The sequence below is a fragment of the Pyrus communis genome, chromosome 10 (assembly GCF_963583255.1).
Source record: "Pyrus communis chromosome 10, drPyrComm1.1, whole genome shotgun sequence".
Taxonomy (NCBI): Eukaryota; Viridiplantae; Streptophyta; class Magnoliopsida; order Rosales; family Rosaceae; genus Pyrus; species Pyrus communis.
The window spans coordinates 6,891,335-6,918,863 of NC_084812.1; the positions used below are offsets into that span (position 1 = coordinate 6,891,335).

The 27,529-nt window shown below is 37.6% G+C and overlaps 5 protein-coding genes across 6 annotated transcripts; all 5 read left to right on the forward strand.

Annotated features, from left to right (window-relative positions):
- Window positions 1-3,680: 3,680 nt before the first annotated feature.
- Window positions 3,681-5,878, forward strand: LOC137748333 (endochitinase-like). Its single transcript, XM_068488475.1, has 3 exons — window positions 3,681-4,166; window positions 4,493-4,643; window positions 5,392-5,878. Exons 1-3 carry the CDS (start codon window positions 3,737-3,739, stop codon window positions 5,759-5,761), a joined length of 951 nt encoding a protein of 316 aa, XP_068344576.1. The 5' UTR covers window positions 3,681-3,736; the 3' UTR covers window positions 5,762-5,878.
- A 4,861-nt stretch (window positions 5,879-10,739) lies between these two features.
- Window positions 10,740-13,580, forward strand: LOC137748268 (putative F-box/FBD/LRR-repeat protein At4g13965). The gene is made up of 4 exons (XM_068488395.1): window positions 10,740-10,964; window positions 11,220-12,371; window positions 12,467-12,613; window positions 13,105-13,580. Exons 2-4 carry the CDS (start codon window positions 11,289-11,291, stop codon window positions 13,423-13,425), a joined length of 1,551 nt encoding a protein of 516 aa, XP_068344496.1. The 5' UTR covers window positions 10,740-10,964; window positions 11,220-11,288; the 3' UTR covers window positions 13,426-13,580.
- A 1,035-nt stretch (window positions 13,581-14,615) lies between these two features.
- LOC137748335 (endochitinase-like) lies at window positions 14,616-17,744 on the forward strand. The gene is made up of 3 exons (XM_068488476.1): window positions 14,616-16,459; window positions 16,786-16,936; window positions 17,257-17,744. The coding sequence occupies exons 1-3, from the start codon at window positions 16,138-16,140 to the stop codon at window positions 17,624-17,626; spliced, it is 843 nt and encodes a 280-aa protein (XP_068344577.1). The 5' UTR covers window positions 14,616-16,137; the 3' UTR covers window positions 17,627-17,744.
- A 1,457-nt stretch (window positions 17,745-19,201) lies between these two features.
- LOC137748700 (F-box/FBD/LRR-repeat protein At3g26920-like) lies at window positions 19,202-22,066 on the forward strand. Its single transcript, XM_068488877.1, has 4 exons — window positions 19,202-19,454; window positions 19,668-20,804; window positions 20,901-21,047; window positions 21,498-22,066. Exons 2-4 carry the CDS (start codon window positions 19,683-19,685, stop codon window positions 21,825-21,827), a joined length of 1,599 nt encoding a protein of 532 aa, XP_068344978.1. The 5' UTR covers window positions 19,202-19,454; window positions 19,668-19,682; the 3' UTR covers window positions 21,828-22,066.
- An 857-nt stretch (window positions 22,067-22,923) lies between these two features.
- On the forward strand, window positions 22,924-25,811 carry LOC137748258 (pentatricopeptide repeat-containing protein At2g17670). Of its 2 annotated transcripts, none has more exons than XM_068488382.1 (2): window positions 22,924-24,400; window positions 25,097-25,811. In XM_068488382.1, the coding sequence occupies exon 1, from the start codon at window positions 23,000-23,002 to the stop codon at window positions 24,395-24,397; it is 1,398 nt and encodes a 465-aa protein (XP_068344483.1). In that variant the 5' UTR covers window positions 22,924-22,999; the 3' UTR covers window positions 24,398-24,400; window positions 25,097-25,811. The 2 variants fall into 2 exon arrangements, with proteins under 2 accessions (XP_068344483.1, XP_068344485.1); XM_068488384.1 differs by lacking the exon at window positions 25,097-25,811 and adding an exon at window positions 24,492-25,090.
- The last annotated feature ends 1,718 nt before the right edge of the window (window positions 25,812-27,529 follow it).

Sequence of the window (27,529 nt, forward strand, 5' to 3'; positions counted from 1 at the left end):
ATTATTTTCCGCATTTGTATTGAGAATTGATGATTGTGAAAGAAGGAAAGGAAAAAAAAAAAAAATGAAAACTAATGAAAATAGTTTGAAAACTTTGAGTTTTAATGATAAGAACAAAATAAATGGTAAAGTGAATAGCACCAAGATTGACTTTTTAGTGTAAAAATATAATTTTTCGTTAAAGTAAAGACTTTTCGTTAAAACTCCAAAAAAAAAAAAAAAACATAAATTAGTTTTTTTTAAAACAAAAACCCGAGCGAGCCACATCATTTGAGCCACCAGCGCGCCAGGCCTGCAGCCTGTGCAGCTGAGCCGAGCCACCGAGCCCTAGAGCTAAACTGCTCCGCCAAAACCTTCAAAACGACGTCGTTTTGGCATCGTCCATGTCCTTGGACATGGGCAACCATGGACCTCGCCCAAAGTTGGGCCCAGCCGTCATGGATCACCAGTTTCTGGTGATAACTCGCCAACCCTGATGACCCGAAGTCATTCCCAACGTGGATTGTAGAGATTTTCGCCGAAACGCCGAAATCTCGCCGGATTTTCGAACTTCGATTTCGAAAATCCACGGGTTTTGAATTTTAACGTCGATGAATTTTTCCTCTGTCTCGATCACTGGGTTCCAGTCGAAGCCACGACCCCCTTGGCATAAGGTCACTGCTGCCTGCTGCTACGCCACCATTTTTCGTGACACCGACACTCAGCCTTGTTGGGTTAACCTTCAGCCCACCCCAGAAACCTTTAGGCCTTCTCTCGCTCGGCCTATATCCAAAAGCCTCTGGGCTTCCTTCTTGGATCGGTTGCAGTAGCCCAGCCTAAATGGGCCAGACCTCCCATTTTTCTCTGATGTCTTTGTTCATTTCAGTCCCCACCCCAGTTTTTTGGGCATGGGAAGTTCTACTACTGTCTTCAGCCCATATGGGCTTGGTCCTTACTGAGCCAGAATTAAATTGACTAATTTTTGGGCGTTGGGCTTCCTGCCCGTGTGTTGTTCTCTACTAGCATGCAAACCAACAACAATCACCTCCTTCTAGTCGAAGCCCAAATAATTCATCATTGAGAAAATGTTTACTGACACAATTTTGCCCATATAAACATTCTCCAACTTGTCTCATGCTTACTTAGTTATCATATTTTCTATGATGTAGGGCCTGACTAATTTCGTGAGGTGGATCTAGGAGCTCTTGGCCTTCTTGAGAACCTTGGTCCATGCCCCTACTATCATAATCATAGGTTTCTCACCAACGAGTACATCATCCAAATCATGCTGTATCAGTACATGATTCATCATCCTTTGCCAATCCGTGAAGGCATCCTTGCCGTCAAAAGGTTTTAACGCAACCCTAAGTCTGTAGTCGTCTTTCCTTTTGACATCGTATAACACCTTGAACTAAGCTCTCGATAACAATTGTTATAATCTGAATCCCTCTTGATCTTACTCCTTGATGTATTCGGCAATAGACTAAATTTTGAAAGATAAAGAGAACTAGAAAGACACAAGATTTATATTGATTCAGCAAAACTTTTGCCTATGTCCAGTTGTGATTTCCCTGGGTAGAGAAACTATGGTTTCTTTGATTAATAATAGAGATACAGTCCTTTTGCACACCCTAAACTAAGGCGGTCGTCTCTCTTTTTTCCAGCTGCTGTCTTTGACTATTTTCACACTTTTCCTAGCCTTACTGCACCCTATTTATAAGTATAGGATGTGGTTTACATGCATATTTTCTAATTAAGATTCCTATTCTATATAGAATAGGAAAGTACACTTTCTTTTCTTTTCCAAGATATGTTCTAGGATTCCCAATTTAATTGTACAACGAAACTTTGGTTCATTCGTAGATCTTTTAGGAGAAGCATCGGTGCACCTTTAATTTACCTAATACAATCCTAAATAGAATATGTTGATGCACAAAATTAGTGAGACTTTGGAACAACGTAAAGTTCAAGTTGGTGATCTTCGCTCGGTTGCTCCGGTCACCTAGTGATGATAATATGTAAAGAGATAAATATAGGGAAACAAACACAAGATGTACGTGGTTCACTCTAAGTTTGGCTACGTCCACGGGATAGAGGAGTTCTCATTAATTTACACAATACATAGGTTTAAGCATAATCACCATTAGTGGGTTCTAATGACGAGTTTAAGTACAATAATAACATTCAGGATTAATTGTTTACTACCAAAGAAATACTAAATACAACCAATACTAACACTACCAAAGATATACTTTGATGATGAATCAAATTGTTTACTATTTATAAACGAGTGTTGTTATTCCCATCCAGTGTCCTATCTCTCCACCCATTGTTATTGCTTTTTTTTAATTACAAGTTTGTTCATCTGTAAAATGACCGCTAAAAACCTTAAAAGATATTGTAATAACAATAGGTTGTGCACAAAAAGGTAACAGGAGCCCTAAATTTGCATTGGGTTGTAAAAAGAATGTAAGCCGACTTTGCAAAAAGACATAAATGATGAGGATAAAAAGAATTCTTTAACAAAAAAGTGTGGATGCCCTTTCCAATTAAAGGGTAATAATCTAGCAAATGATGATGATTAAATATTGATGGTACTTATTAGAGTGCATAATCACACATCAACAGAACAATTAAAGGGTCACTCATTTACTGGTAGATCATTGTCGGATGAGACTTCATTGTTGAGAAATAGCATTTCAATTTTTTAGGAATAATAGTAGGTGATGAAATAGCACATTGGAGATTACTTTAAGAATAATAGTAGGTGTGGAAATAACATTTTAAATTTTTAACTTTTTATGATGGTGGGATTATAATGTGGGTGGGGAAATAAGACATTGGGGCGAATCTATTAAGCTTTCTTATAAACTCATATAAAGTATCCAATATTTTCAATGCCCCTAATTTTTTTAGGCCCCAGATGGTCGTCTTGTTTGCACTTGGCCAGAACCTACTCTGACCTCCCATCAATGTGGAACTCGAAAAAAATGCATTCTATCTCGGATTCAACTAAATGGTCTTGTGAGATCCACTAAAAGGTTAATCCAAAGTGAGAAAAATTGGTACAGAACCAAAATTTTCTAACCGATCCACTAAAAGGTTAAATCCAAAGTTGATTGAAACTAATTGGTAAAAACCAAAATTTTCTAACCCTCACTTTGGATCAATAACGCTATCCCATGACCAAGACTAGCTTTTTACTCAGCTCAAAGCATATATGATCACCAATAAAGATGAAAATTACCAATACTAACTTTTACTCACACTAGGACGAAACTATTCATTTTGTAAGTTTGTTTATTTCAAATAGTTAAGATTGTCCCACCTAAAATTGATATTCGCTTTGATCTTTCCTTTTCATTTAGCAAGACCGAAGGGTAACATATTTTCAACAAATTCCGGATAAATTGAGTCAATTTACATATTTTCCTTCGCAATGACATTCAGAAATATATGAGATGAAATAGTCAATCAGTAACCATACATATTTAGGTCTCCTTTTGCATATCCTCCCAAAATTCAACGTCACTAAATATAAACATTTTTTCTGCAATTTCCACAAAAAACGAAACCAGCTAGAAAAGCGCGTAAAATGGGGCACTTGATCTTCAAGAAGAAACTTGTACCCACAACCCAAATTGAGAAAAAAGTCAAACAAAACCGCTTCACAAAACACTATATATACTCACACACCCCAAAACCCAGTTCATAGATCAGAAAAACCATCAAACACTTTCACGGAAAAGAAAAAAAAATGAAGTTGCAAGCCCTTATCTTGTTGTCCCTAAGTTTGCTGATTGGGATCTCAGCAGAGCAATGTGGGAGGCAAGCTGGTGGTGCCGTGTGCCCAAATGGGCTGTGTTGTAGCCAGCATGGGTGGTGCGGCACCACATCTGACTACTGCGCTGCCGGTTGCCAGAGCCAATGTGGCTCAACCCCTAACCCTACTCCAACCCCAACCCCAAGTGGCGGTGGTGATATTAGCAGCCTCGTTAGCTCGTCTGTTTTTGATCAAATGCTTAAGTATCGAAACGATGGGAGGTGCCCTAGTAATGGGTTTTACAAGTATGATGCTTTCATTGCTGCTGCTCGGTCTTTTAATGGGTTTGGCACAACTGGTGATGTTGCTACTCGCAAAAAAGAGCTTGCTGCTTTCTTGGCTCAAACCTCTCATGAGACTACTGGTCAGTACTAAACTAACGGTCATGTTTTCTTGTTTAGATTTCTGTGTTTAAACTGCCATGAGATCATAAAAACTAGTTTAGTCACGATCGTCTTTGTAGTAAGAGTGTTACTAAATAACCAAATTAGTTAGGTCAGCGTATTTCTGTATCTGCATTCAAGTTCGAATCTCTTTTTTGGTAATTTAAAAGAATTTGGTATATATCACTTATAAAAAAATTGGACGCATCATTTTGATAGTTATAACATACGAATTCTTTATTTTTAGTATGGAACATTACTATACATGATCATTATTTTGTGCTTAATCATCAATTTAATTATGTAGGAGGATGGGCAAGTGCACCAGATGGTCCTTATGCATGGGGATATTGCTTTGTCAATGAAAGAAACCAAGATGTGTATTGCACACCATCCAGTCAATATCCATGTGCTGCTGGCAAGAAATACTATGGCAGAGGACCCATCCAACTTACCCAGTAAGACCTGGTTTGGTACTGAGGTGATTCTGAAAAAAGCTGCTATCAAAAAAAGCTGGGAACTGTTTTTGTGTTTGGTAAACACTCAGCTTCAGCTTTTTTTCACAGTTTTGGATGAAAAAAAGCCAAAAACAAGAAGCTGCAAAACCTAGCTTTGAAAAACCGGCTTTTTTTCACATCTGTTTTACATAAAAGTTTACCAAACACTCTAATACTGCTTTTTTTCTTTCAAAAGCACTTTTACAAAAAAGTTTACCAAACACTCTGCTGCTTTATTTCACAGCTGCTTATTCTCACATCACAGCAGAAGCAGCTTTTTTTCAAAGCACAGCAATACCAAACCAGCCGTCTCTCTTATCTTTCAACATCAAAGTATTCACCAACATGGTAGTTGGTCAAGAAAAGTAATCGGGTGTAACCGTAAAATCATTTAGTAGTGTTTCTAATATATGTAATATATGAATAGGGGTGAACAAGTTTATGTTTTAATTAGTGTACTAAATTGATTTTTGCACGCCACATTTTTCACATATATTTTTATTTTTAATATTTAAATTAAATAAATCAAATAAATAAATAATAAAGCGTTAATATTCAAACAAATAAGTGCATAAAGAAAAAACATGAGTGTAAAAAGCCATTATCTTTCAAGAATATATAGGTTTACCAAATAACAAAGATGAAATATAACACCATGTTGACAGTTGAGGGGAGATTGACATGTTTTTCAACTTGTTGACATTTCCAGCAACTACAACTATGGTCAAGCGGGTAAGGCAATCGGAAAGGATCTGATAAACAACCCGGATCTAGTGGCCACGGACCCGGTTGTATCATTCATGACAGCTATATGGTTCTGGATGACTCCACAGGGAAACAAGCCATCAAGCCATGATGTCATCACTGGTAGGTGGAGTCCATCTAGTGCAGACAGATCAGCGGGTCGGGTTCCCGGGTATGGAGTGATCACCAACATCATCAACGGAGGGGTTGAATGCGGGAAGGGTCAGGATGGTAGGGTTGCTAGTCGCATCGGGTTCTACAGAAGGTACTCTCAGATACTGGGAGTGAATACGGGGGACAACTTGGATTGTTACAATCAAAGGCCTTTTGCCTAAAAAAAATATTGCTCAATTAAAGTTTAGTCTTGGAGATATTGTTCATAAGACAATAATCCCACCCTATGTACTAAATAAAATTCAATAATCCTACGTAATAAAGAAATTTCTCGTTTACCCTTTAAATTATTAGTTTTAATTGCGATATGAAGATGAGAGAATCGAACACGAGAACTTAGTTGTCGTTGTTGTTGTTGCGATGGTAAATCATTTAGTATTATACTACTACTAAGAAACTTGCTTTATTTATAAAGTTATAGGCAGAATCATGTACGCCTTGTTTATAAAGTTACAGTTGATGGTATCTTGCAATTACCTTAAGGGAAATTTTATTTGTACCCAACTCCTGTTTTCACACCCAACTTTAATATTGTTGCACCTAAACTCTCAATTTTACCCTTACAAAAACTGAAAGGAAAAAAAAAAAAAAAAAAAAAAAGATCAAAACCCGAACAACATTATTTTCGACAATACTCTGCCAGATGTAGTCAAATAGGATCAGATCTCGCCTGGTGTTTTTGGCCACAACGATGGGGGCTGAAACTGCCACTTTAGACCAAACCTTGGCGGTGATGGAGCGTGCAGGTAATGAGGTGGAACTAAGCGTCGTCGTTGGCGAATGTCGTGGACAACTTGTCATTGAAGAAGTTAAAGACGTAATAGGATGTGTAGGTGTCGGGATTAGGTCCGATGTAACTTTTGTTAGGGGAGAGGGTAGCGAAGATAAAATTGAGAGGGAGGCTCATGGTGGTGGCGCTATGTCTGGTGATGGATGGGTTTCAACCGTTAGGTTGAAAATAGGTGTAGAAAGATTATTTTGCATAAAGGTAAAATGGGAATTATGAAGAATAATTTTTGTAAATGGGTATAGAAAGATAATTTTTGGTAATAGCCAGCCCCACTTAGTGGGAAAATGTTTTGTTGTTGTTGTTTTTGTGGTGTAAAAAGATAATTTTTGGGTCTAATTAAAACTACTCTTACCTTAAATTTCTTTTGACTAAATAGAAATAAGCATTAGTGGGAGAGGACATAAATTGACAGGCATAATTGACAGAAAAAGTAATGTCTGGCCTTGTAAAAGCAAGACATTGTAAAGCTCATAGTAAGCTCCTAAACATTGTGGACTTAGTCAATGGAGTACCTTCATCCTTAAGTAATTGTGTGTGAGATTTACAAGGAGTAAGACATGATTTACAAGATTCCTTTCCAGCCTTTTTTCAACAAATGGTCTATAAACTTTGATTGAGAAATGAAGACATCACTAGTGTTGTCTTAGAGCTCGTTTTGCTTTTGAAATGACTGAAAGTGTTTTTGGTGAAAATATTTTTAGAACCAATCATTAGTAAAGATGCAAGTAAATCCTGAAAAAGCACATAACTGGTGCTTTTTGCATAAAGCACTTAAGGTGCTTTTGAAACCCAAAAATATTTTCTCTAAAAGTGCTTTCATTCATTTTAAAAGCATATCCAAACGAGCCCTTATTTTAATGTTATTTTTGATGTGAACTTTTTGACATATTGTGGAGCCAAAAATAGTCCCATAATTCCTGGAGGCGACACGTGGACTTTCAGCGAAAAAAAACAAGACAACCATTGTTAAATAAGCAGGGCATCCCATGCGTAGCTCAGCATCCTAAGACATGCAAGCAACAAACTATGACTGCTCAGAGCTTCACTGCACGTGGAAAATGTCAAAGGTACTTAATGATAGGATTATCCCTAAATCCTATCACTAATATACTCTCAATTGAAGACAAACTATATCAACTAAGTAATCCCAATTATATTTAATTAGAGATAATTACCTTTAATTCCAAGATATTATTTACATAATATAATATTTTGACCAAATCCTACCCTAATGGATAGTACCCCATTTCTCCACCAAAAATGGGTCTTTTCTATATACAGAAAACTCTAAACACTCACTCTTTTCAGGGAGACTAACTTAGGCATCAGGGATCTATTGGCCAAAATCCCCTCCCCCCCCCAACTGATTGTGGTCACGTGAGACTTTTGGTCTTTGATCAAAGGTGTTGATTGTTTTGCAGGTGCATTTTCGTCAAGAATGAAGACAACGAAATTTGCATCGACACAGATCATTTGAAAGATGCTCTTATGCTACTAATGAAGATGCTCTTATGGTACTTATCATATAATGTTAGAGGTCCCTTTTTTTTCATATTTATTTTAGAATTTTAAAGATTTTCTTATAAGTCTTATTTTTCGCACATGTCTTCCCTTAATGAAAATGTTCATAACAAAATTTATATAAAGTGGGTCGGAAAATTGAATGAATAGGTGAGAATAACAAGATTCTATCTTAATATCTAAATATCAAAACTGTTACTCTTATCATATTTTTATACCATATTTGTACTCTTATTTAATAGAGATAGGACACACTCGTGTTGATGGGCTCTACCTTTATTAGCGAGGTAGTACAAATATAATATGAAAAATATAGTAATTGCAGAATCATTCCTAAATATTCATCATTGAGAACTGAGAATTAATATAGTCTTAAACTGTAACTAAGGCTCCTAACATGTGAAAATATAAAGGAGATAAGCAAGAGGAAAAGTGCTCATAAAGGAAAAACAAGTGGGAGAGTGCAAAATAACTATTTTTGGGCAATAACAATTTCCTTAGTTATATGTTAAATCAATTTTGTACTAAAAAGATCAATTTTGTAATTATTTATTATTTTTTTTCGTTTTTAACTCATTATGTCTCGGTTCAAATTCTTTCTAATAACTATTAGTGTACATCAACTATAATAAAATAAAATAAAAATAATTTATTATTTAGAGATTGTTGTAAATATTCCTAGTTTAAGTGTCATTGTGTAAATCCTATATTAGATTTGATTCTAGTTATCCTTTCTAATTGTATCTTGTATTCCTTAGGGAAGAAGGAATATCTTCTCTCCTTTTACTACTATAAATAAAAGCACAATATAGGAGGGATAACAACACACATATTCCTCTACAATTCTACAAACACATCTCTCTCACTCTCGCCCTGCACTTCTGGCCCTATTCCCTTTGTCAGATAAAATAGGCTACAACACATTATTAGTACGCTCATATCATTGTGCTTAGGAATTTGACTTTGAAGAATTTTTCTGCATCAAACTAGTTCATCCATATTATCACGCAATCAGGTTCTTTCAAAACAATGGTTTTTATGTCGATATTTTTGCAGCTTTGATAGCATGAACATTCACCATGATGCATGACCCAACTTTACGTTTTATGAATTTTAGATTCTACATAAATTGTGTTTGCATCATAATCATAATTGTTGAATTATGTGAATTTGATATTTGCCATGAATTGCATAAAAAATATGTGCATTAACTTATTGAAATACATATGCATCAAATTGAATATGCTTTTAATAGTATTGTATATGTTGATGACATAAACCTCATCGGAACTCCTGAAGAGCTCGAGAGAACTGCCACGCACCTGAAGGAGTATTATTTGGGCTTGTTCTATCCTTATAGATCCTCGAGTGATGCCATACTCTATGCTCCTTGAGTTGATTCTCGCCTTGTTGGTTATGCCAACGCAGAATACTTATCTGATCCGCACAAGGTGCGTTCTCAAACGGGTTATGCCTTTACTGTTGGAGGTACCGCAATCTCTTGGAGGTCAACTAAACAGACCTTAGTTGCCACTTTGTCTAACCATGCTGAAATTTTCGCCTTACATGAAGCAACTCAGGAATGCTTTTGGTTAAGAGCAGTAGTGGGCCATATTCCAAGCTCCTGCGATCTTTATCTCGCCGTTGATGTCCCGACGACGATCTTTGAAGACAATGCAGTTTGCATTGAACAACTCAAGAAGGGTTACATCAAAGGAGATAACACTAGGCACATTGCGCCGAAGTTTTTCTTTTCACATCAACGACAAGAGTATCAGAAGATTGAAGTCACACAAATCCGTTCACAAGACAATATGGCCGACCTCTCACCAAATCACTACCAAAGACGACGTTTTAGAAGTTTGTTCATGAAATTAGTATACGTAAACTTTCTGAGTTGTAACTTTGCTATTTCTCTTTGGAATTATGTCATACTCAGGGGGAGTATCTTGTAGATACTTGCTTGATCTTAATGTACTCTTTTTCCTTACGATTATGGGCATTTTTCCCATTGGGTTTTTGCTACCTAATTAGGTTTTAACGAGGCACCCACCTTGGGCTGGTCAAATCCTTGATGACGTCATCTAGACGTTTCTTTTCACTTTGCATCTCTCATGCATTTTTCCTTAGACTATGGATTTTGTCCCTCTTTCCATAGCCTTAGGGTTTTTTAGTGAGACTTACTACTTATGCAAGTTCCTACCTTATTGAGAATAAGCGTTGTTCTTTAGAATCAGTGCTGATGAGTCAACTTCCTCAACTTCTGCATGATATTAAATCTACCTTGAGTATTTACTCACTCAAGGGAAAGTGTTGTAAAAATTCCTAGTTTAACTGTGATTGTGTAAATCATAGATTAGATTTGATTCTAGTTATCCTTTCTTATTGTATCTTGTATTCCTTGGGGAAGAAGGAATATCTTCTCTCCTTTTACTACTATAAATAAAGGCACAATGTAGGAGGGATAACAACACACATATTCCCCTACAATTCTACAAACACATCTATCTCACTCTCTCCCTCTACTGCCAGCCCTATTCCATTTGTCAGATAAAATAAGCTACAACAGAGATGATATTGAAAAGGTGATTTTTTATTTTTTTAACAAACGATATTATCGTTACTAAGAAAAATGGAGTTTAGTCTCATGATGGGCGGGGCAATAAAGTGATTTAAATTCGCTTTTGGAGAGAATCAAAATTAAAACCTTCCACTTATAAGTAAAGAAGAATACCATTGATCGTAGGACTAAGTGACATATTTAAATAGTGACTTGAAGGTGCAAAGAAAAGTATAAAGAGGAAGGTATCTAGCTTTATGTTTCCTCCATGCCTCTTTTTTTCTACGTGTTAACTTCTCTAGTAAGCTCGGGTATCCATTTTCCAACCCCAACACCCACCCACATTTCCAGCTGTCCACGTTGGCCAATCATCACCTGAGCCACACCCAACCCTCACCGCGGTGCCCACCCCTCCACCACCACCACCACCACCTCCTCCTCCTCCTCCTCTCTCCGATCTCCCCGAAAACCAGTTACGAAATCCTAAAAACAAGTAAGTTCCCTTCTTCCTCGCTCTTTCTGATTTAACATTATGTAGCTTATTTGATATCTTCCATGAATTTATATTTTATCGCCTTTGAAATCGACGAATATTAAGTAATTTAGTTACATTCATCGTGTTTGGAAGTTTCAAATCGATTATTAAGTAATTTAGCTGCTAAACTGACTAGCTAGTAGCTAGCATGAGACTCTAGGCTCTGGCATACTTACTGACTGGTTCTTTGTAAATTTTGCTGATTTGCCTCAGAATCTGCAGCTTATCTGGCTAAATTGTTCCAGTATTAAGTTCAATAGTTAGCAAATCGAAGAAGGTTCGATGGAAATTCCAACTGCATCAACATATGATAAAAAACAAGATAAAGCTCCAATGAATTTGTGTGATAAGGGAGAAACAAGTAATCCGTTGGAGGATCGGATTAGTCAACTGCCGGACGCGATTCTGGTTGACATCATTTCCCCGTTGAGGATTAAGGAAGTAGCAAGGACTAGTATCCTCTCTAAGAGGTGGAGATATTTGTGGACACATGTTACAAGTCTCAACTTTGATCATCATGATGGTGAACATCCACGTACCTCCACAAGGACCACAACAGTTAATCGGTCAGAGAGACGTCGTCTAGAAGAAGCGACAAACAGAAGACAACGAATCCGGCAATTGCGCCAGGGTTTAACACCTTTAAACTTAGGTGAATGCAGAGGTGGTTCTTCCTCAGCGGGTTCCGGTTCAAGATCTAGGCACCCCGATGGGATTCCAAGACTAATTCGCCCACCATCACCACCACCGTGTACGGTGGTGACTAAAGTCCTGCGATCGCATCAGGGTCCAACCGTAGATGGAGTCAGAATTTGTGCATCTTGTTATAGCTCGGATAATGTCGATGATTTTATCGAATTTGCAATTCAAAAGGAAGTTCAAAGGCTTGAGATAGACAAATCGATAGAAAAAGACGCCAAGTCTTGGGAGAAGCCCTTCAACAACCCTTTTGGTGTTTCACGCATTAAGTCCCTCAGACACCTCTCTTTGAAGTACATACCTATAACTGATGAAGTTGTTGGGCTGGTTCTATCCCAATGTCAACTTCTTGAACACCTCAGTATTTGTCGCTCAAGCGATCTTTATGCTGTTAAAGCAGTTGGTTCATCACTCCGGTTGAAGTTCCTACAAATAAGTTATTGCGGTGGCATAGTCAGAGTTGATATTTCTGCCCCTAATCTTGTGTCATTTATATATCGCGGACAAAATGTGTATAGAAGAGGAATTGTTTTGAAACATGCACCCAAGCTCGTTGACGTATCTCTCTCTGAAGACGAACCTGATAGCATTACCAAACATCTTCTGTCGATATCAGCTCGACTTTCATATCTACAGACTCTCCACCTGTGGATGAATCTGAGAAGGGTTAGACTCTCAACCTGTTATTTACTTTAAAATTTTCCTAGCTTCTTGTACTTGTTGGTTGATCATTTTCAAGTCTTTGTGTTCCTGTCTTTCAGACAAATGTTGTGCTCCCACAATTTCCCGAATTAACTAGTCTCAAAGACTTGTCGTTGACTGTACATGCCAAAAATGGTGGGCAAAGTCTCCTGGATATGACTTCCTTGTTAGAGCAATCTCCCTTCTTGCAGAGATTAACATTCCAGGTAAATTCAATACATCTATTAACGTGGTTTTTAGAAGTCATATGTTGATCCTCTACTTTTCAAATATATTAACGTGGTCATCAACATTGTATTATTGATAATTCCGTTCCTCCTAGAAATCGCAAAAGCATGGATTTAAAATGATGAACTTAATGTTCATTTGGAATTTTTGAAGTTTTTATCTGTTTTTTTCAATTTTTTGCATAGGGTTGAGATTAGTGTTCATTGAACAACCGAGTGGAAAATAAAAGCAACAGGAAAGCGTATTTTTACCATTTGTGATTTTTTTGTCATTAACGCATGAAACTTCTACTTGTTTTGAACTTTTGATACGAGCGATAGTGGGGGAGGAGGAACCAAACTCAGAGACCTTGGGTATGAGGGTGGACACTCCTAACCAACTAAACTACAAGTCATTTTCTCAAACTTCTGTGTGTTGAAGTAACTTGTCATGAGAAGATTAATATGATTGTGGTATGCCCCTCTTGCAGATACAATGGGGACTTGTTTGCGAGGGCGTTACCAGAAACATGCAGGAGATTAAAAGATGTCCTCATCAATGCCTTAAGGAGGTGAGATTTTCTGGGTTCATTGGGATGGGCGGGTCAATTATCGATACGGAGTTTGCCATGTATCTGGTGGAAAATGCTGTGGTACTTGAAAAGTTTATCATCGAACTTGAAAAGGTCAAATTAGCTTATAGACTGCTAGAGTTTGCTACAACGGAGGAGAAATTAGAAGCAACAAAGGAGCATGCTTTGCAGCTAATTGGAACACAATTACCTCCAGGAGCTGAGTTGTTTATCATATAAGTCCTTTCATTTATCTGTTTTTGCAGCATACTTGAAGCTCTCTTTAGTCTGCAACATTTGTATCATCGCAGTTTGCAAGTTTGCAGTTACTGATCATGTAATGATTTAAGGGTATCAATGGATTAGTTTTGAGTTGTCATAAGACAATAATCCCATCCTATGTGCTAAATGAAATGCAATAATCCTATGTAATAAAGAAATTTCTCGTTTACGCTATAAGTTAGTTGTTTTACTTGTGATATGAGGATGAGAGAATTGAACACGGAAATTTAGTTGTTGTTGTTGCAATGGTAAATTACTTAGGGTGCGTTCGTTGCATCGGACTATCTCGGACTGGATTAACTTCGGGGACTAAGCTGGACTGACTTGGTTTGGACTAAGCGGGATAAAACTAGTGAAGTATTTGGTGCAGTGCCGAACTAGTCCTGGATTAAAATATTTTTTAGGCTAAAAAAATTAATTTCAATTTTTTTTTTTTTTAACTTTTTTACTTCTCTCCAACTATTGCACCACTCACTCAACAAACAAATAGAAAAAAAAGAAACATAATTAATAAAGTGAAGGAAATGGTTGTAAATTTGTATCTCTCATTGTAGTCAAGATGAAGTGAAATGACATTAAAGAGAGACAAGAACAAACGCACCCCGGTTCTTCCTTCCTAACACACACATTCATCGCCCAACATCAAGTCATGAATATTAAGAAAGTGCAACGAAAGGTGATATACATTCATGCCCCATGGATTGTCTTATCTGGATTTATTTCTCTACCATAATCTCCAAGAAGACAGTCCACAAGCTTTGGGGCGTGCGCTAAACACTGGATAGAACAATTCAAGTATTTTCAAGGTTCTGTAATCCTGTCAATCCTAAAGAACCTGTTTCGCAAGAGCTTCCCCAACATGAACGGATGAAGTTAAAATTTGCGATGGTAGAATGTTACGCGGACATCTCACCTTTTTTCCCTTCCCTGCACTTAAAGGAATCTGACAACCCATAAACTTGCAACTCCAACCCTATCTGCACAAAATCATACATAAAATTTACATATATCAGATATTGTGCACCAAAATGACACAAACCAAAATATGAGAAGACAACAAAAATAGTACTTATGTGACATCCCACATCGTCCAGGGGAGTGATTTTTATATGTATATTCCCATCTCTACCTAGCAGGAGGCCTTTTGGGAGCTCACTGGCTTCGGGTTCCATGGGAACTCCGAAGTTAAGCGAGTAGCGCACAAGAGCACTCCCAGGATGGGTGACCCATTGGGAAGTTCTCGTCTGAGTTCCCAGAAACAAAACCGCGAGGACGTGGTCGGGGTCCAAAGCGGACAATATCGTGCTACGGTAATGGAGCATCAAATTAAGATGTGGAGGACAAACAAATCCCTCAATAATCAGAATCAGAATATATATTTTACATGTGAAAAATTAGAGCAAATTCAAACAATACTAAGAAAAATAAACTATGTGGCAACTCTTCATGATTACCCAAATGACCAACTGCTAATTGATTCTATATCATTTGTGCTTGTGTCTAAGGCACATCATGTAAGTTCCCAACTACTTAATTCAATATCTCAGAAGATCGAATGCGAACAATTAACTCTGGCCGAGTTCACCATTAAGAATTTGGGATAATGCAAATATCAAATCTTATTGATGTGGATAACACTCAGTTTAGGACATACCATTAACAATTGGCATCACATATACAAAGATCATCTTTTCTAGTGAAGACCAAAACTCTGTCTAACATGCACTGAACCTAAGAAGCAAATGTAGATATCTGAAGTAATCACAGCCCGCAAACAACAAAGATGTCTGAACATAGCTATTACCCAACAAAAAAAAAAAAAAATCACATGCACAAGTAACACAACCCACGAACAAACAAGTTGGAGGTAAGAGCTATGTCATAACCAGGTTGTTGAAACACAACCCAGACGAAAATCTTCAGGACTAAAGAGGGGGAAAAATAAAGCCTGAAATAATTTTAGACATTGGTTAAAACCACAAGAATTGAAATAAGTTAATTTGTGGGTGAAACAAAAGGGCTAAAGGGATGTCAAAGGCATCATCAGTGTGCAAATAGTTCCTAATCTGCATATTTTTTGGTACAATTCAGAACATTTTTTAACTTATGATGAATCCAATTGAGAAATCAAACAAACAATTCCAGAAATCCAATTGAGAAATTAAAAAAAAAAAAACCAATCCAATATAAAAATCTACGCAATTCAGAGAAAGAAAAGCTAAAGGCCCTAAAATCCGAATCAATTGTAATTCAGGAAAGACGGATTAGGGAACAAGACGTACGTGAACCTGAGCTTCAATTAGGTTGGCACAATTACTCCCCTTTTCCTAAATTCTGTGATCTTTTATCTATTGACGTGTTTTCGGGGGAACTGGGTATATATGAGATGAACTAGTCAATCAGTAACCATACATATTTAGGTCTCCTTTTGCATATCCTCCCTAAATTCAACGTCACTAAATATAAACATTTTTTCTGCAATTTCCACAAAAATCGAAACCAGCTAGAAAAGCGCGTAAAGTGGGGCACTTGATCTTTAAGAAGAAACTTGTATCCAGCAAAAAGTCAAAACAAAACCGCTTCACAAAACACTACATATACTCACACACCCCAAAACCCAGTTCGTAGATCAGATAAACCATCAAACACTGTCACGGAAAAGAAAAAAAAATGAAGTTGCAAACCCTTATCCTGTTCTCCCTAAGTTTGCTGATTGGGATCTCAGCGGAGCAGTGTGGGAGGCAAGCTGGTGGTGCCGTGTGCCCAATCCCAAGTGGCGGTAGTGACATCAGCAGCCTCGTTAGCTCGTCTGTTTTCGACCAAATGCTTAAGTATCGAAACGATGTGAGATGCATTAGTTACGGGTTTTACAAATATGATGCTTTCATTGCTGCAGCTCGGTCTTTTAATGGGTTTGGCACAACTGGAGATGTTGCTACTCGCAAAAAAGAGATTGCTGCTTTCTTGGCTCAAACCTCTCATGAGACTACTGGTTAGTACTAAATTTAACGGTCATGTTTTTTTGCTTAGATTTTTGTGTTTAAACTGTCATGAGATCATAAAAACTAGTTTAGCATCTTCTCTCTAGTAACAACATTACTAAATAACCAAGTTGGTTAAGTCAACGTGTTTTTGTATCTGCATTCTAGTTCGAACATCTTTTTATATAATTTAAAAGAATTCGTATGATATCGCGCTTGTAAAAAAATTGGACGCATCATTTTGATGGTTATAACATATGAATTCTTTAGTTTTACTATAGAGCTTTACTATACATGATCGTTATTTTTGTGCTTAATCATCAATTTAATTATGTAGGAGGATGGGCAAGTGCACCAGATGGTCCTTATGCGTGGGGATATTGTTTTGTCAATGATAGAAGCCAAGATGTGTATTGTACACCATCCAGCCAATATCCATGTGCCGCTGGCAAGCAATACTATGGCAGAGGACCCATCCTACTCACATAGTAAGTCTCTCTTATCCTTCAACATCGAAGTATTCACCTACTTGGTAGTCGGTCAAGAAAAACATTTAGGTATACCCATAAAACTATTACGTGGTGTTGCTAATATACATGTAATCTAATGTGAGTGAACGAGTTTGCGTTTTAATTAGTGTAGTAAATTGATTTTGCATGCCACTTTTATTATATATATATATATATATATATATATATATTTCTGTTTTAGATTTGAATAAATCAAATGAAAAAAAAAAAAGAGACGATATTAAAAAAAAGTGCGGAAAGAAAACGTGAGGGCAGACTGACTTGTTTGACTTTTCCAGCAATTACAATTATGGTCAAGTGGGCAAGGCAATCGGAAAGGATCTGTTAAACAACCCGGATCTAGTGGCCACAGACCCGGTTGTATCATTCAAGACAGCTATATGGTTTTGGATGACTCCACGGGGAAACATGCCATCAAGCCATGATGTCATCACTGGTAGGTGGAGTCCATCTGGTGCAGACAGATCAGCGGGTCGGGTTCCCGGGTATGGAGTGATCACCAACATCATCAACGGAGGGCTTGAATGCGGGAAGGGTCAGGATGCTAGGGTTGCTAGTCGGATCGGGTTCTACAAAAGGTACTGTGGGATATTGGGAGTGAGTCCGGGGGACAACTTGGATTGTTACAATCAAAGTCCTTTTGCCTAAAACAATATACGGTGAGGTTCAGTCTTGGAGATATTGTCATAAAGACAGTAATCCTGTCCTATGTACCAAACAAAATGCAATAATCCTATGTAATAAAGAAATTTCTCGTTTACACTAAGTTATTAGTTTTAATTGCTATATGAGAATGAGAGAATCGAACAAAAGAATTTCGTTGTTGCTGTTGTTGCAATGGTGAATCACTTGATATTATACTACTACTAAGAAACTCACTTTGTTCATAAATTACAGGCGGAATCATATACTCCTTGTTTATAAAGTTACAGTTGATGGTACTTTGCAATTACCTTAAAATCCTTTTGACTAAATAGAAATGAGCATTAGTGGGAGAGGACATAAATTGACAGGCATAATTGATGGAAAAAAGCAATGTCTGGCCTTGTAAAAGTAAGACATTGTAAAGCTCTAGCTAAGCTCCTAAACATTGTGGGATCAGTCAATGGAGTACCTTCATCCTTAAGTAATTGTGTATGTGAGATTTTCAAGGAGTAAGACATGGTTTACAAGATTCCTTTCCAACCTTTTTTCAACAAATCGTTCATATACTTTGACTAAGAAATGAAGATATCATTAGTGTTGTCTTAGTTTAATGTTTTGTTGAAGTGAACTTTTTGACATATTGTGGATCCCAAAATTCCTAGAGGCGACACGTGGACTTTCAGTGAAAAAATACAAGACCCTTTATTAAATGAGCATGGCATCCCACGTGCAGCTTAGCATCCTAGTACATGCACACAACAGACCACGACTGCTCAAAGCTCCACTGCACATGAAAAATGTCAAAGGTATTTAATGATAGGATTATCCCTAAATTATATCATAACTCTATCAAGTAAGTAATCCCAATTATATTTAATTAGGGATAATTACCTTTAATTCTAATATATTGTTTACACAATATCTAGGGATATTCTCATCAAATCCTACCCTAATGGCCGACCATCTCCTCTATAAATAACCGATTTCTTCACCAAAAATGGGTTAGCTTTTTTATATGCTGAAAACCCTAAACACTCACTCTTTTTACGGAGACTAACTTAGGTGAGATCCATTGGCCAAAATCTACACCCCACCCCTCATCGTGGGCACATGAGGCTTTTGATCTTTGATCAAAAGTGTTGATTGTTTTGTAGGTGCATTTTCGTTAAGACTGAAGAAATCGGAAATTTGCATCGACACATATCTTATTTTTTTGTTTTGGTCAAACGACATATTTTGTTAGATTACTGTGTCTTGGTTCAAATTATCTATAATGATTAGTGTATATCAACTATAACAAAATAAAATTAAAGTAATTTATTATGTAGAAATGACATTTAAAGGGTGACTTTTTTTTTTTTTTTTAACAAACGATATTATCGTCACTAAGGGAAAATGGAGTTTAGCCTCATAATGTGCTAGCAATAAAGTGGTTCAAATTCTTTTTTAGCAAGGATCGAATCTAAAATTTTTCATTTATAAATAAAAATGAATACTATTAAACTACAGTATTAAGTAACATATTTAAAGGGTGACCTTGAAGGTACAGAGAAAATTATAGAGGAAGGTATCTAGCGTTATGTTTCCTCCAAGTCTTTTTTTTTTCCCCTACCTGTTAACTTCTCTGGTAAGCTTTCCTACCTGTTAACTTCTCTAGTAAGCTCGAGTATCCATTTTCCAGCCCCAACACCCACCCACATTTCCGGCTATCCACGTCGGTCAATCATCACCTGCGACACTCCCATCACTCACCCCCGCCACTACCACCTCCTCCTCCTCCTCCTCCTCTTTCCGATCTCCCGGAAAATGAGTTAAGAAATCCTAAAAACAAGTAAGTTCCTTTCTTCCTCGCTCTCTCCGATTTAACATTATGTAGCTTATTTCATATCATCCTTGAATTCATTTTTTTGGCCTTTGAAATCGACGAATATTAAGTAATTTAGCTGCTAAACTGACTAGCTAGCATGAGACTCTGTTCTTTGTGAATTATGCTAATTTGCCTCAGAATCGGCAGCTTATCTGGCTAAATTGTTCCTGTATTAAGTTCAATAGTTAGCAAATGGAAGAAGGATCGATGGAAATTCCAACTGAATCAACATATGATAAAAAACAAGATAAAACTCCGATGAATTTGGGTGATAAGGGAGAAACAAGTAATCCGTTGGAGGATCGGATTAGTCAACTGCCGGACGCGATTCTGGTTGACATCATTTCCCCGTTGAGGATTAAGGAAGTAGCAAGGACTAGTGTCCTCTCTAAGAGGTGGAGATATTTGTGGACACATGTTACACGTCTCAACTTTGCTCATCATGTTGGTGAACATCCACGTACCTCCACAAGGACCACAACAGTTAATCCGTCAGAGAGAAGAAGTCTAAAAGAAGTGACCAGCAGAAGACAACGACTCCGGCTATTGCGCCAGGGTTTAACACCTTTAAACTTTGGCGAATTCAGAGTTGGTTCTTCCTCAGAGGGTTCCGGTTCAAGATCTAGGCACCCCGATGCGATTCCAAGACAAATTGGCCCACCATCACCACCACCGTGTACGGTGGTGACTAACGTCCTGCAATCGCATCAGGGTCCAACCGTAGATGGAATCAGAATTTGTGGGTCTTGTTATAACTCGGATCATGTTGATAATGTTATCGAATTTGCAATTCAAAAGAAAGTTCAAAGGCTTGAGATAGAGAAATCGAAAGAAAAAGACGCCAAGTTTTGGGAGAAGCCATTCAAAAACCCTTTCGGTGTTTCACGCATTAAGTCCCTTAGACACCTCTCTTTGAAGTACATAAGTATAAGCGATAAAGTTGTTGGGCTGGTTCTATCCGACTGTCAACTTCTTGAACACCTCAGTATTTATGACTCAAGCAATCTTTGTCTTGTGAAAGCAGTTGGTTCATCACTCCGGTTGAAGTTCCTACGAGTAAGTTGTTGCCGTAGCTTAGTCAGAGTTGAGATTTCTGCCCCTAATCTTGTGTCATTTATATATGACGGTCCAAATATGTATAGAAGAGGAATTGTTTTGAAACATGCACCCAAGCTTGTCAACGTATCTCTTTCAGAAAACGAACCCGCTAATATTACCAAAGATCTTCTGTCGATTACCAGAGATCTTCTGTCGATCTCAGCTCGATTTTCATATCTACAGACTCTCAACCTGTCGATGAATATGACAAGACGGGTTAGACTCTCAACCTGTTATGTACTTTAAAGTTTTCCTAGCTTCTTGTACTTGTTGGCTGATCATTTTCAAGTTTTTTGTGTTCCTGTTTTTCAGACAAATGTTATGCTCCCACAATTTCCAGACTTAACTAGTCTCAAAGACTTGTCGTTGACTATACATGCCCAAAATGATGGGCAAAGTCTCCTGGATTTGACTTCCTTGTTAGAGCAATCTCCTTTCTTGCAGAGATTAACAATGAAGGTAAAAATCAATATATCTATTAGAGTGGTTTTTATCATCGCAAAGCGTCTATCACATTTTTACAAGTCATATTCTGATCCTTTACGTTTCAAATGGATTAATGTTGTCATCAACCTTGTATTACTGATAATTCCGTTGTTCACAGAAAGGGAAAGTTCGTTTCATCAGTATAGTTTACAAGTAGAGTTTTAGAAAGGGAAGGGCCATTTCATGATTTGAGATTGTAATAAGTGAAAGTGTTCAAGTTTTTTCTTTACTGAATTAAACTTCTGCTTGTTTTGAACTTTTGATACAAGCGATAGTGGGGAGGAGAAACCAAACTCGAGACCTTGGGTATGAGGGTGGATGCTCTTAACCAACTAAACCACAAGCCATTTTTCACAAACTTTTGCTTGTTGAAGTAACTTGTCATGAGAAGATTAATATGATTGTGGTATGCCCCTCTTGCAGATACAATGGGGATCTGTTTGCAACGGTTATACGAGAAACATGCAGGAGATTAAAAGATGTCCTCATCAATGCCTTAAGGAGGTGAGATTTTCTGGGTTCATTGGGATGGGCGGGTCAACTATTGATACGGAGTTTGCCGTGTACCTGTTGGAAAATGCTGTAGTACTTGAAAAGTTTATCATAGAACTTGAAAAGGCCGAATTAGGTAGATGGCACAATATACTGACAAAGTTTGCTACACCGGAGGAGAAATTAGAAGCAACAAGGGAGCATGCTTTGCAGCTAATTGGAACACAACTACCACCAGGAGCCGATTTGGTTATCATATAAGCCCCTTCATTTACCTGTTTTTGCAGCATACTTGAAGCTCTTTTTAGTCTGCAACATAGTATAATTCGCAGTTTGCAAGTTTGTAATTAGCAGTTTGCAAGTTTGTAATTACTGATCATGTAATCTATTAAGGTTATGAGCTGGGCATGATCTTGGTTTGTTGATGTCTTTTTACCCATATTTATTTTATAATTATGACATTTTGTGAAGAGTGCTACTAGATTTACCTACATGTCGTATTTGCACGCCCATTCTTCCTTAATGAAAATGTTTATTGCAAATTTTATATAAGGCGGGTTGGGTTGTGAAAATATGATAATTGTAGTTTGAAATAGTGCATGAAATTTTTTCGATACGGTTGATATTTTCTTGAAAATATCGGAATAATCAGAGAAAATATGAAATTAGGGATAAAGTCTAAACTTCATAAGATATCAGAGGAACTCTTAAATTTCGGATTAAAATTAACAGATTTTATCAATATTTTTAACATCTCAATTAAATATTAACAAACTGCCACATGTCATTCTATAAATTTTCATTTTAAATATCTATTTCTTTTAGACCATCTCCAATGGTTAGGCTAAAAGTCAAAATTTTTAGCCCGAAAAATTTAGCTTTTAGCCTAAAAACAGCTTTTCTACTCCAACCATTCTACCCTAAAATTTTAGTCCGGGATTATTAAAGAATGAATTTAGGCTATTTTTTTTGTTAAATTAAATTTTTAAAAATAAATAAATATGTAGACTATCGTAAATTAATTTTATGAACATTTTAATCTAAAAAAATTTAAATTCCGATAAATATTGGGTAGAGTCCACTTCAATTTCTGGGCTAAATTTCGGGGGGAATTTGGCATTGGTTTAGCATTTAGCATTTAGCTCAAAATTTCCCCTTGGGTTGGAGTGCGTTTGGGGGGAAATTTTGGAAGGTAATTTGGCTTTTAGCCCACCATTGGAGTTCGTCTTAGCAAATATCCATCATTTCCATAGAAAGCCACTAGTATTATGTCAATCGATATTCATTGCAGTTTACGACATGTCGTCCAAGTACCAGGGCTTTAGCGCCCCCACCCCAACACGGAATCCCCAAATCTCAAACCCCTGCAAAACCCTAACCTCTTCAACCTCGCAGACCTTCCACCATCCTCGACGAGGAACCCTAAACCCTAAATGGGGAAAATCCCACCATCTCTGCGCTCATCAGTTTCAACCTCCATCATCAAAAAGCCACAATCTTTAATCCGAAACGAATCCCCATCTCACAAACCCCATCACTTTCCCAAGAAACCCGCCAGGAAAATCCCACCCCAACTTTCCGAGAAAACCCAGGAACCCACCGCCTTCCGCAACCCCTTCACCTCCCCAAACATCTCCGACGCCAAGAGGGTCTTCACCTCCATCGTCGCCGCCACGAAATCCCCACTCGACCTCCGCGTCCACAACGCCCTGCTCCAATCCTACGCCGCAATCTCCACCGTCAACGACTCCATATCTCTCTTCAACCACATGATCAAAACCCACCCTGCGTTCTCCCCTGACAAATCGACCTACCATGTTTTGCTCTCCCAGTCCTGCAAAGCAGGGGATGAGACACTGGGGTCCGTACACCAGGTACTCAACTTTATGCTCACCAATGGCTTCAGTCCCGATAAGGTCACCACGGATATCGCTGTCCGGTCACTCTGTTCTGCCGGTAATGTTGACCTCGCTGTTCAATTGGTTAAAGAAATGGCGATGAAAAACGCAGCCCCGGACAGTTATACATACAATTTTCTGGTGAAGTGTCTCTGCAAGTCGAGATCTGTGAGTAGTGTTTATGAGTATATTGAAAGTATGAAAAGTTCTTTGAATTTGAAGCCTGATCTTGTCACTTATACTATTTTGATTGACAATGTGACGAATAGAGAGAATTTACGCGAGGCGACTAAGTTAGTGGAAATGTTAGCTGAGGAGGGATTTAAACCTGATTGCTATATTTACAATACAATTATGAAGGGTTTTTGTAAATTGAATTTGGGCAAAGAGGCAGTTGATGTTTTCAAGAAAATGAAGGAGGAGGGAGTGGAGCCTGATCTTGTAACGTATAATACTTTGATTTTTGGGTTATCGAAATGTGGAAGGATTATGGAGGCTAAGAAGTATCTGGGTGTCATGGTGGAAATGGGACATTTGCCGGATGCGGTGACATACACTTCATTGATGAATGGAATGTGTCGGAAAGGGGATGTCTTGGGTGCAATGGAGTTGTTGGAGGAGATGCAAGCACAGGGGTGCCAACCGAATGTTTGCACGTATAATACGTTGCTTCATGGATTATGCAAGTCGAAACTTTTAGAGAAGGGGTTAGAATTGTATGGGCTGATGAAAGAATGTGGGATGAAGCTTGATACAGCTTCTTATGCTACACTTGTGAGGGCACTTTGTAGGGAGGGTAGGGTTGCAGATGCTTACGAAGTGTTTGATTATGCAGTTGAGAGTAAGAGTGTAACTGATGTTGCTGCTTACACGACTTTGGAGGGTACGCTGAAGTGGCTTAAGAAAGCAAGGGAGCAAGGTCTTGCTGTCTAACTGGTATTTCCTCTAATTTGTACAACTATGTTTGCTTGGCGAATTCTAATAGTTTTTGAATGTTCTGTGATTTAATTTATCTTTGTAACTGAAGGTGCTGGTGTAATGTTATCAATTCCCATATTGGCAGAAGTGCTCTATGACATATACAAAGCTTGGATTTTGCTGTTGTTTCAGCTTGATTGCTTTCAGTGACATCTATGTTTGTTTAATGTTGATTTGAAAAGAGAGATTACACAGATTTAAAAGTGCTGTAGTGAATTGCGAGCATTCGTTTGGCAACACTCAGAAATTTTTTTTCCTATGTGGTATGCCAAAGTTATTTTGATTTGTATGCTTTCTAGTTTCCTAGGTTTAGATCATTTTCAACTTGAATTAGGTTGTTAAATTGGAAATCAGAGTTTGTCATCTTGGTTTGACTGCAATCCCGACTTTGAACTCCCTTCGGTGGTGGAAATTGAAAGTGTAGAACTATTTTAACATCAATGCTTATTTTTAGTACTTGATGTCCAAAACATAACCATGATGTTTATATGTCTTTCACTACTTGTGCAATGTGTACTAAGGCTAGATATGTTCTCAAAATAAGTTTAGAAATGTGAATTGTGATTTTTCTTTTCCAATTATCATGCAAGTAAGGCCTTCACCCTACAATGTCCTGACTTGATTGAAACACTTCTTGTTATTTTGGGCCACCAGTTTCGTTACAGGGCTGTTGAAGGTTGTTTGAGTTGTCAACGGTTGTCCCTGGTGAAGCAACAAGACTGTATGTAGGACGTTAGCAATCCCGAGTCTATCTTCACCAGGCCAAACGACTCTTCTGATGAACTGGAACGATGACAAAATCCCCAACTGGAAAGCCCTGGACAGGAAGCCACGATAATTTTTCACACGTCTAGTCATTGGCCGTAAGATCTATACTAGATTTTGTGATGCTAATCATGCTACAAAGAGTTGCAATTTACAGGAAAGTTTGAGCATCCAGTGGAGCCAGAGTAAATGACGGGCATAATAATCTCCGGAAGCTGAATTCCACCATTTTTGTATTCACCATCCAGACAAACATTTTACCCTCTTGACAGATATCCTCCAACAAAGTCCCCATGGTCGCAGACAAACTTCTCCACCGGATTTTGCATCAGACACTATCTGCTATTTGTTGTTGATGAGCTACTCCTGTGGAGCTGTAATTGTCTGCTGTTGTCCATACAAGTACAAAAATGGCCTTTCTTCTTGATTGGGTGGTTGCATAAAAAACTAGCCTATACAAATTGAGTCAAAAGGCCTTTAAGAAAGGTTATCCAAATGATATCTGTCTGTTCTGATTCGCATTAACAATTGAGTGGGATGTCATTATTCCGAATATTTCTAATTCCCTAATCATGGATGGTGGATGGTACATATTACTTCTCTATTCGACTTTTAACCACAATTGAACCCTGACATGGAGTACTTGGAGGTAACTAAAGATTAGGTGTAAAATCAAGTGCAGTGTCGTTTTAGGATTCATGCAGCTGACCCCACTTAGTGGGGTAAGAGTTCATTGTTGTTGGTTTATGTTTTTATAAGTAATTTCATCAAATAAACATGAAAATTAGTCAACAAAACCAAAACAATAAAATCAACACTTCTAGTGGGCAAATCCACACAAACAACTAAATAACTCACAATACAAGACCACCAAAACCCTGAGACAAACCAGAAGCCTAAATCATGTGAACTACAACTACATGAAGTGTAGCCACCATCAAACTCACTGCATCTAACCAAGAAATAACTATGGAACACTAGATGGAGATGGGGCAAATATGGTCTCCGGCGATCCAATAGGTTGTTTAATCATTTTAACTAATGTGATAAATCAAAACTATTTAATTTGCTCTAACTTACGGTAGGACAATTGTAACTTGGTTGCAAGTGGGCGGACGAACTGCCTTGACCAACTTACCTAATCATATTTGCGTCCTTCTTGTTTATTCAGTGAACACAATTAAGCAAATCCAGAAAGAGGCCTAAAAAATGCAACAAAGAGTGTAGCATTACTCTTTGTCTTTGATTTAGTGTTTGCTTGGTTTGCGTTCTTCCAACAACGACATGCAAAATGCATGTGTTACAAACAATACAAGGGGCGTTTTTTAACTCCTGATGTTTAGGCTCTTTTGTGACACTAATTGGCAACAACCTGCCGCCCCTCCTAACCCAAATATGTTTATCTATAATCCTAATTAAAAGGTGAATTAAAATAAGTGTCAAAATGTTTCATTGTCTTTGAATTAAAAATTGGGTCTATATGGTACACAAAATGATACGGAAATCAGTGATTAATTTACACAAAATGATACGGAAATCAATGATTAATTGATTAGATGAATCTAGCTAATTACAATTATTATTGCTACCATAGCCAGCAAACCCTAGCTAGATTCTTGTATTTGAGGCGTATAGATTTATGCTTAAAACTTGTCTCAATGTTGTTGTTTTCTTTTGTTTTTAAACCTACTGATACCTTCTTTCGGTTTCTCTCCAGTGACCAGCAAAGCACTTGCCAGCCTTTCATGTTCCATAAACAATCAATCCAAATGATTATATATGATTGAGTTCTGATTGTGGAGCAATTGTGCAATGAATTTGAAATACGGTCATGTGACGTTATTGTTTTACTCAAATTATAACACCTGAATTTTTTTTTTCTTAATATATTTAGAAGTGTGACATATCAACCATGTCTTTCACTTTTTATTGTAACTCGTGAAATAATACGTCATATGATTAGTGACTCTAGTGCTCATAAAAATTTGATGGAGAGAGAATGGGCAGGTAAATGATTGGAGGAGACAAGGAGGCATACGGTTCACACGGCCTGTACATTGCTGTTTGCACATTGAGGGTCCAAAACCCTAAAAGAAATCAGACCTAAATTCATAAACTGAGTAAAAAAAAAGATATGGAATTTGTGGGTTGTTAGCCAAATTTGATACAGGATCTTCAAATTGCAGGGCGATCACATGCCGACCGTACTGGGTCGGCACCAAAAAAGGACATAAATGTAATCCTCATAATTTTATGTTATATATAGAGATTTTGAGAGTTGAGGTTTTCCAATTAATTCAGGGTTTATTTCCAGTTTGTGCA

Bases quoted from the DNA above. Each gene is read 5' to 3' on its own strand.
- LOC137748333 (XM_068488475.1), top strand. From the start codon at position 3,737: ATGAAGTTGCAAGCCCTTATCTTGTTGTCCCTAAGTTTGCTGATTGGG. The intron at 4,167-4,492 runs GTCAGTACTAAA...TTAATTATGTAG, and splicing joins AACCTCTCATGAGACTACTG to GAGGATGGGCAAGTGCACCA. The intron at 4,644-5,391 runs GTAAGACCTGGT...TGACATTTCCAG, and splicing joins GGACCCATCCAACTTACCCA to CAACTACAACTATGGTCAAG.
- LOC137748268 (XM_068488395.1), top strand. From the start codon at position 11,289: ATGGAAATTCCAACTGCATCAACATATGATAAAAAACAAGATAAAGCT. The intron at 12,372-12,466 runs GTTAGACTCTCA...CCTGTCTTTCAG, and splicing joins TGTGGATGAATCTGAGAAGG to ACAAATGTTGTGCTCCCACA. The intron at 12,614-13,104 runs GTAAATTCAATA...CCCCTCTTGCAG, and splicing joins TGCAGAGATTAACATTCCAG to ATACAATGGGGACTTGTTTG.
- LOC137748335 (XM_068488476.1), top strand. From the start codon at position 16,138: ATGAAGTTGCAAACCCTTATCCTGTTCTCCCTAAGTTTGCTGATTGGG. The intron at 16,460-16,785 runs GTTAGTACTAAA...TTAATTATGTAG, and splicing joins AACCTCTCATGAGACTACTG to GAGGATGGGCAAGTGCACCA. The intron at 16,937-17,256 runs GTAAGTCTCTCT...TGACTTTTCCAG, and splicing joins GGACCCATCCTACTCACATA to CAATTACAATTATGGTCAAG.
- LOC137748700 (XM_068488877.1), top strand. From the start codon at position 19,683: ATGGAAGAAGGATCGATGGAAATTCCAACTGAATCAACATATGATAAA. The intron at 20,805-20,900 runs GTTAGACTCTCA...CCTGTTTTTCAG, and splicing joins CGATGAATATGACAAGACGG to ACAAATGTTATGCTCCCACA. The intron at 21,048-21,497 runs GTAAAAATCAAT...CCCCTCTTGCAG, and splicing joins TGCAGAGATTAACAATGAAG to ATACAATGGGGATCTGTTTG.
- LOC137748258 (XM_068488382.1), top strand. From the start codon at position 23,000: ATGGGGAAAATCCCACCATCTCTGCGCTCATCAGTTTCAACCTCCATC.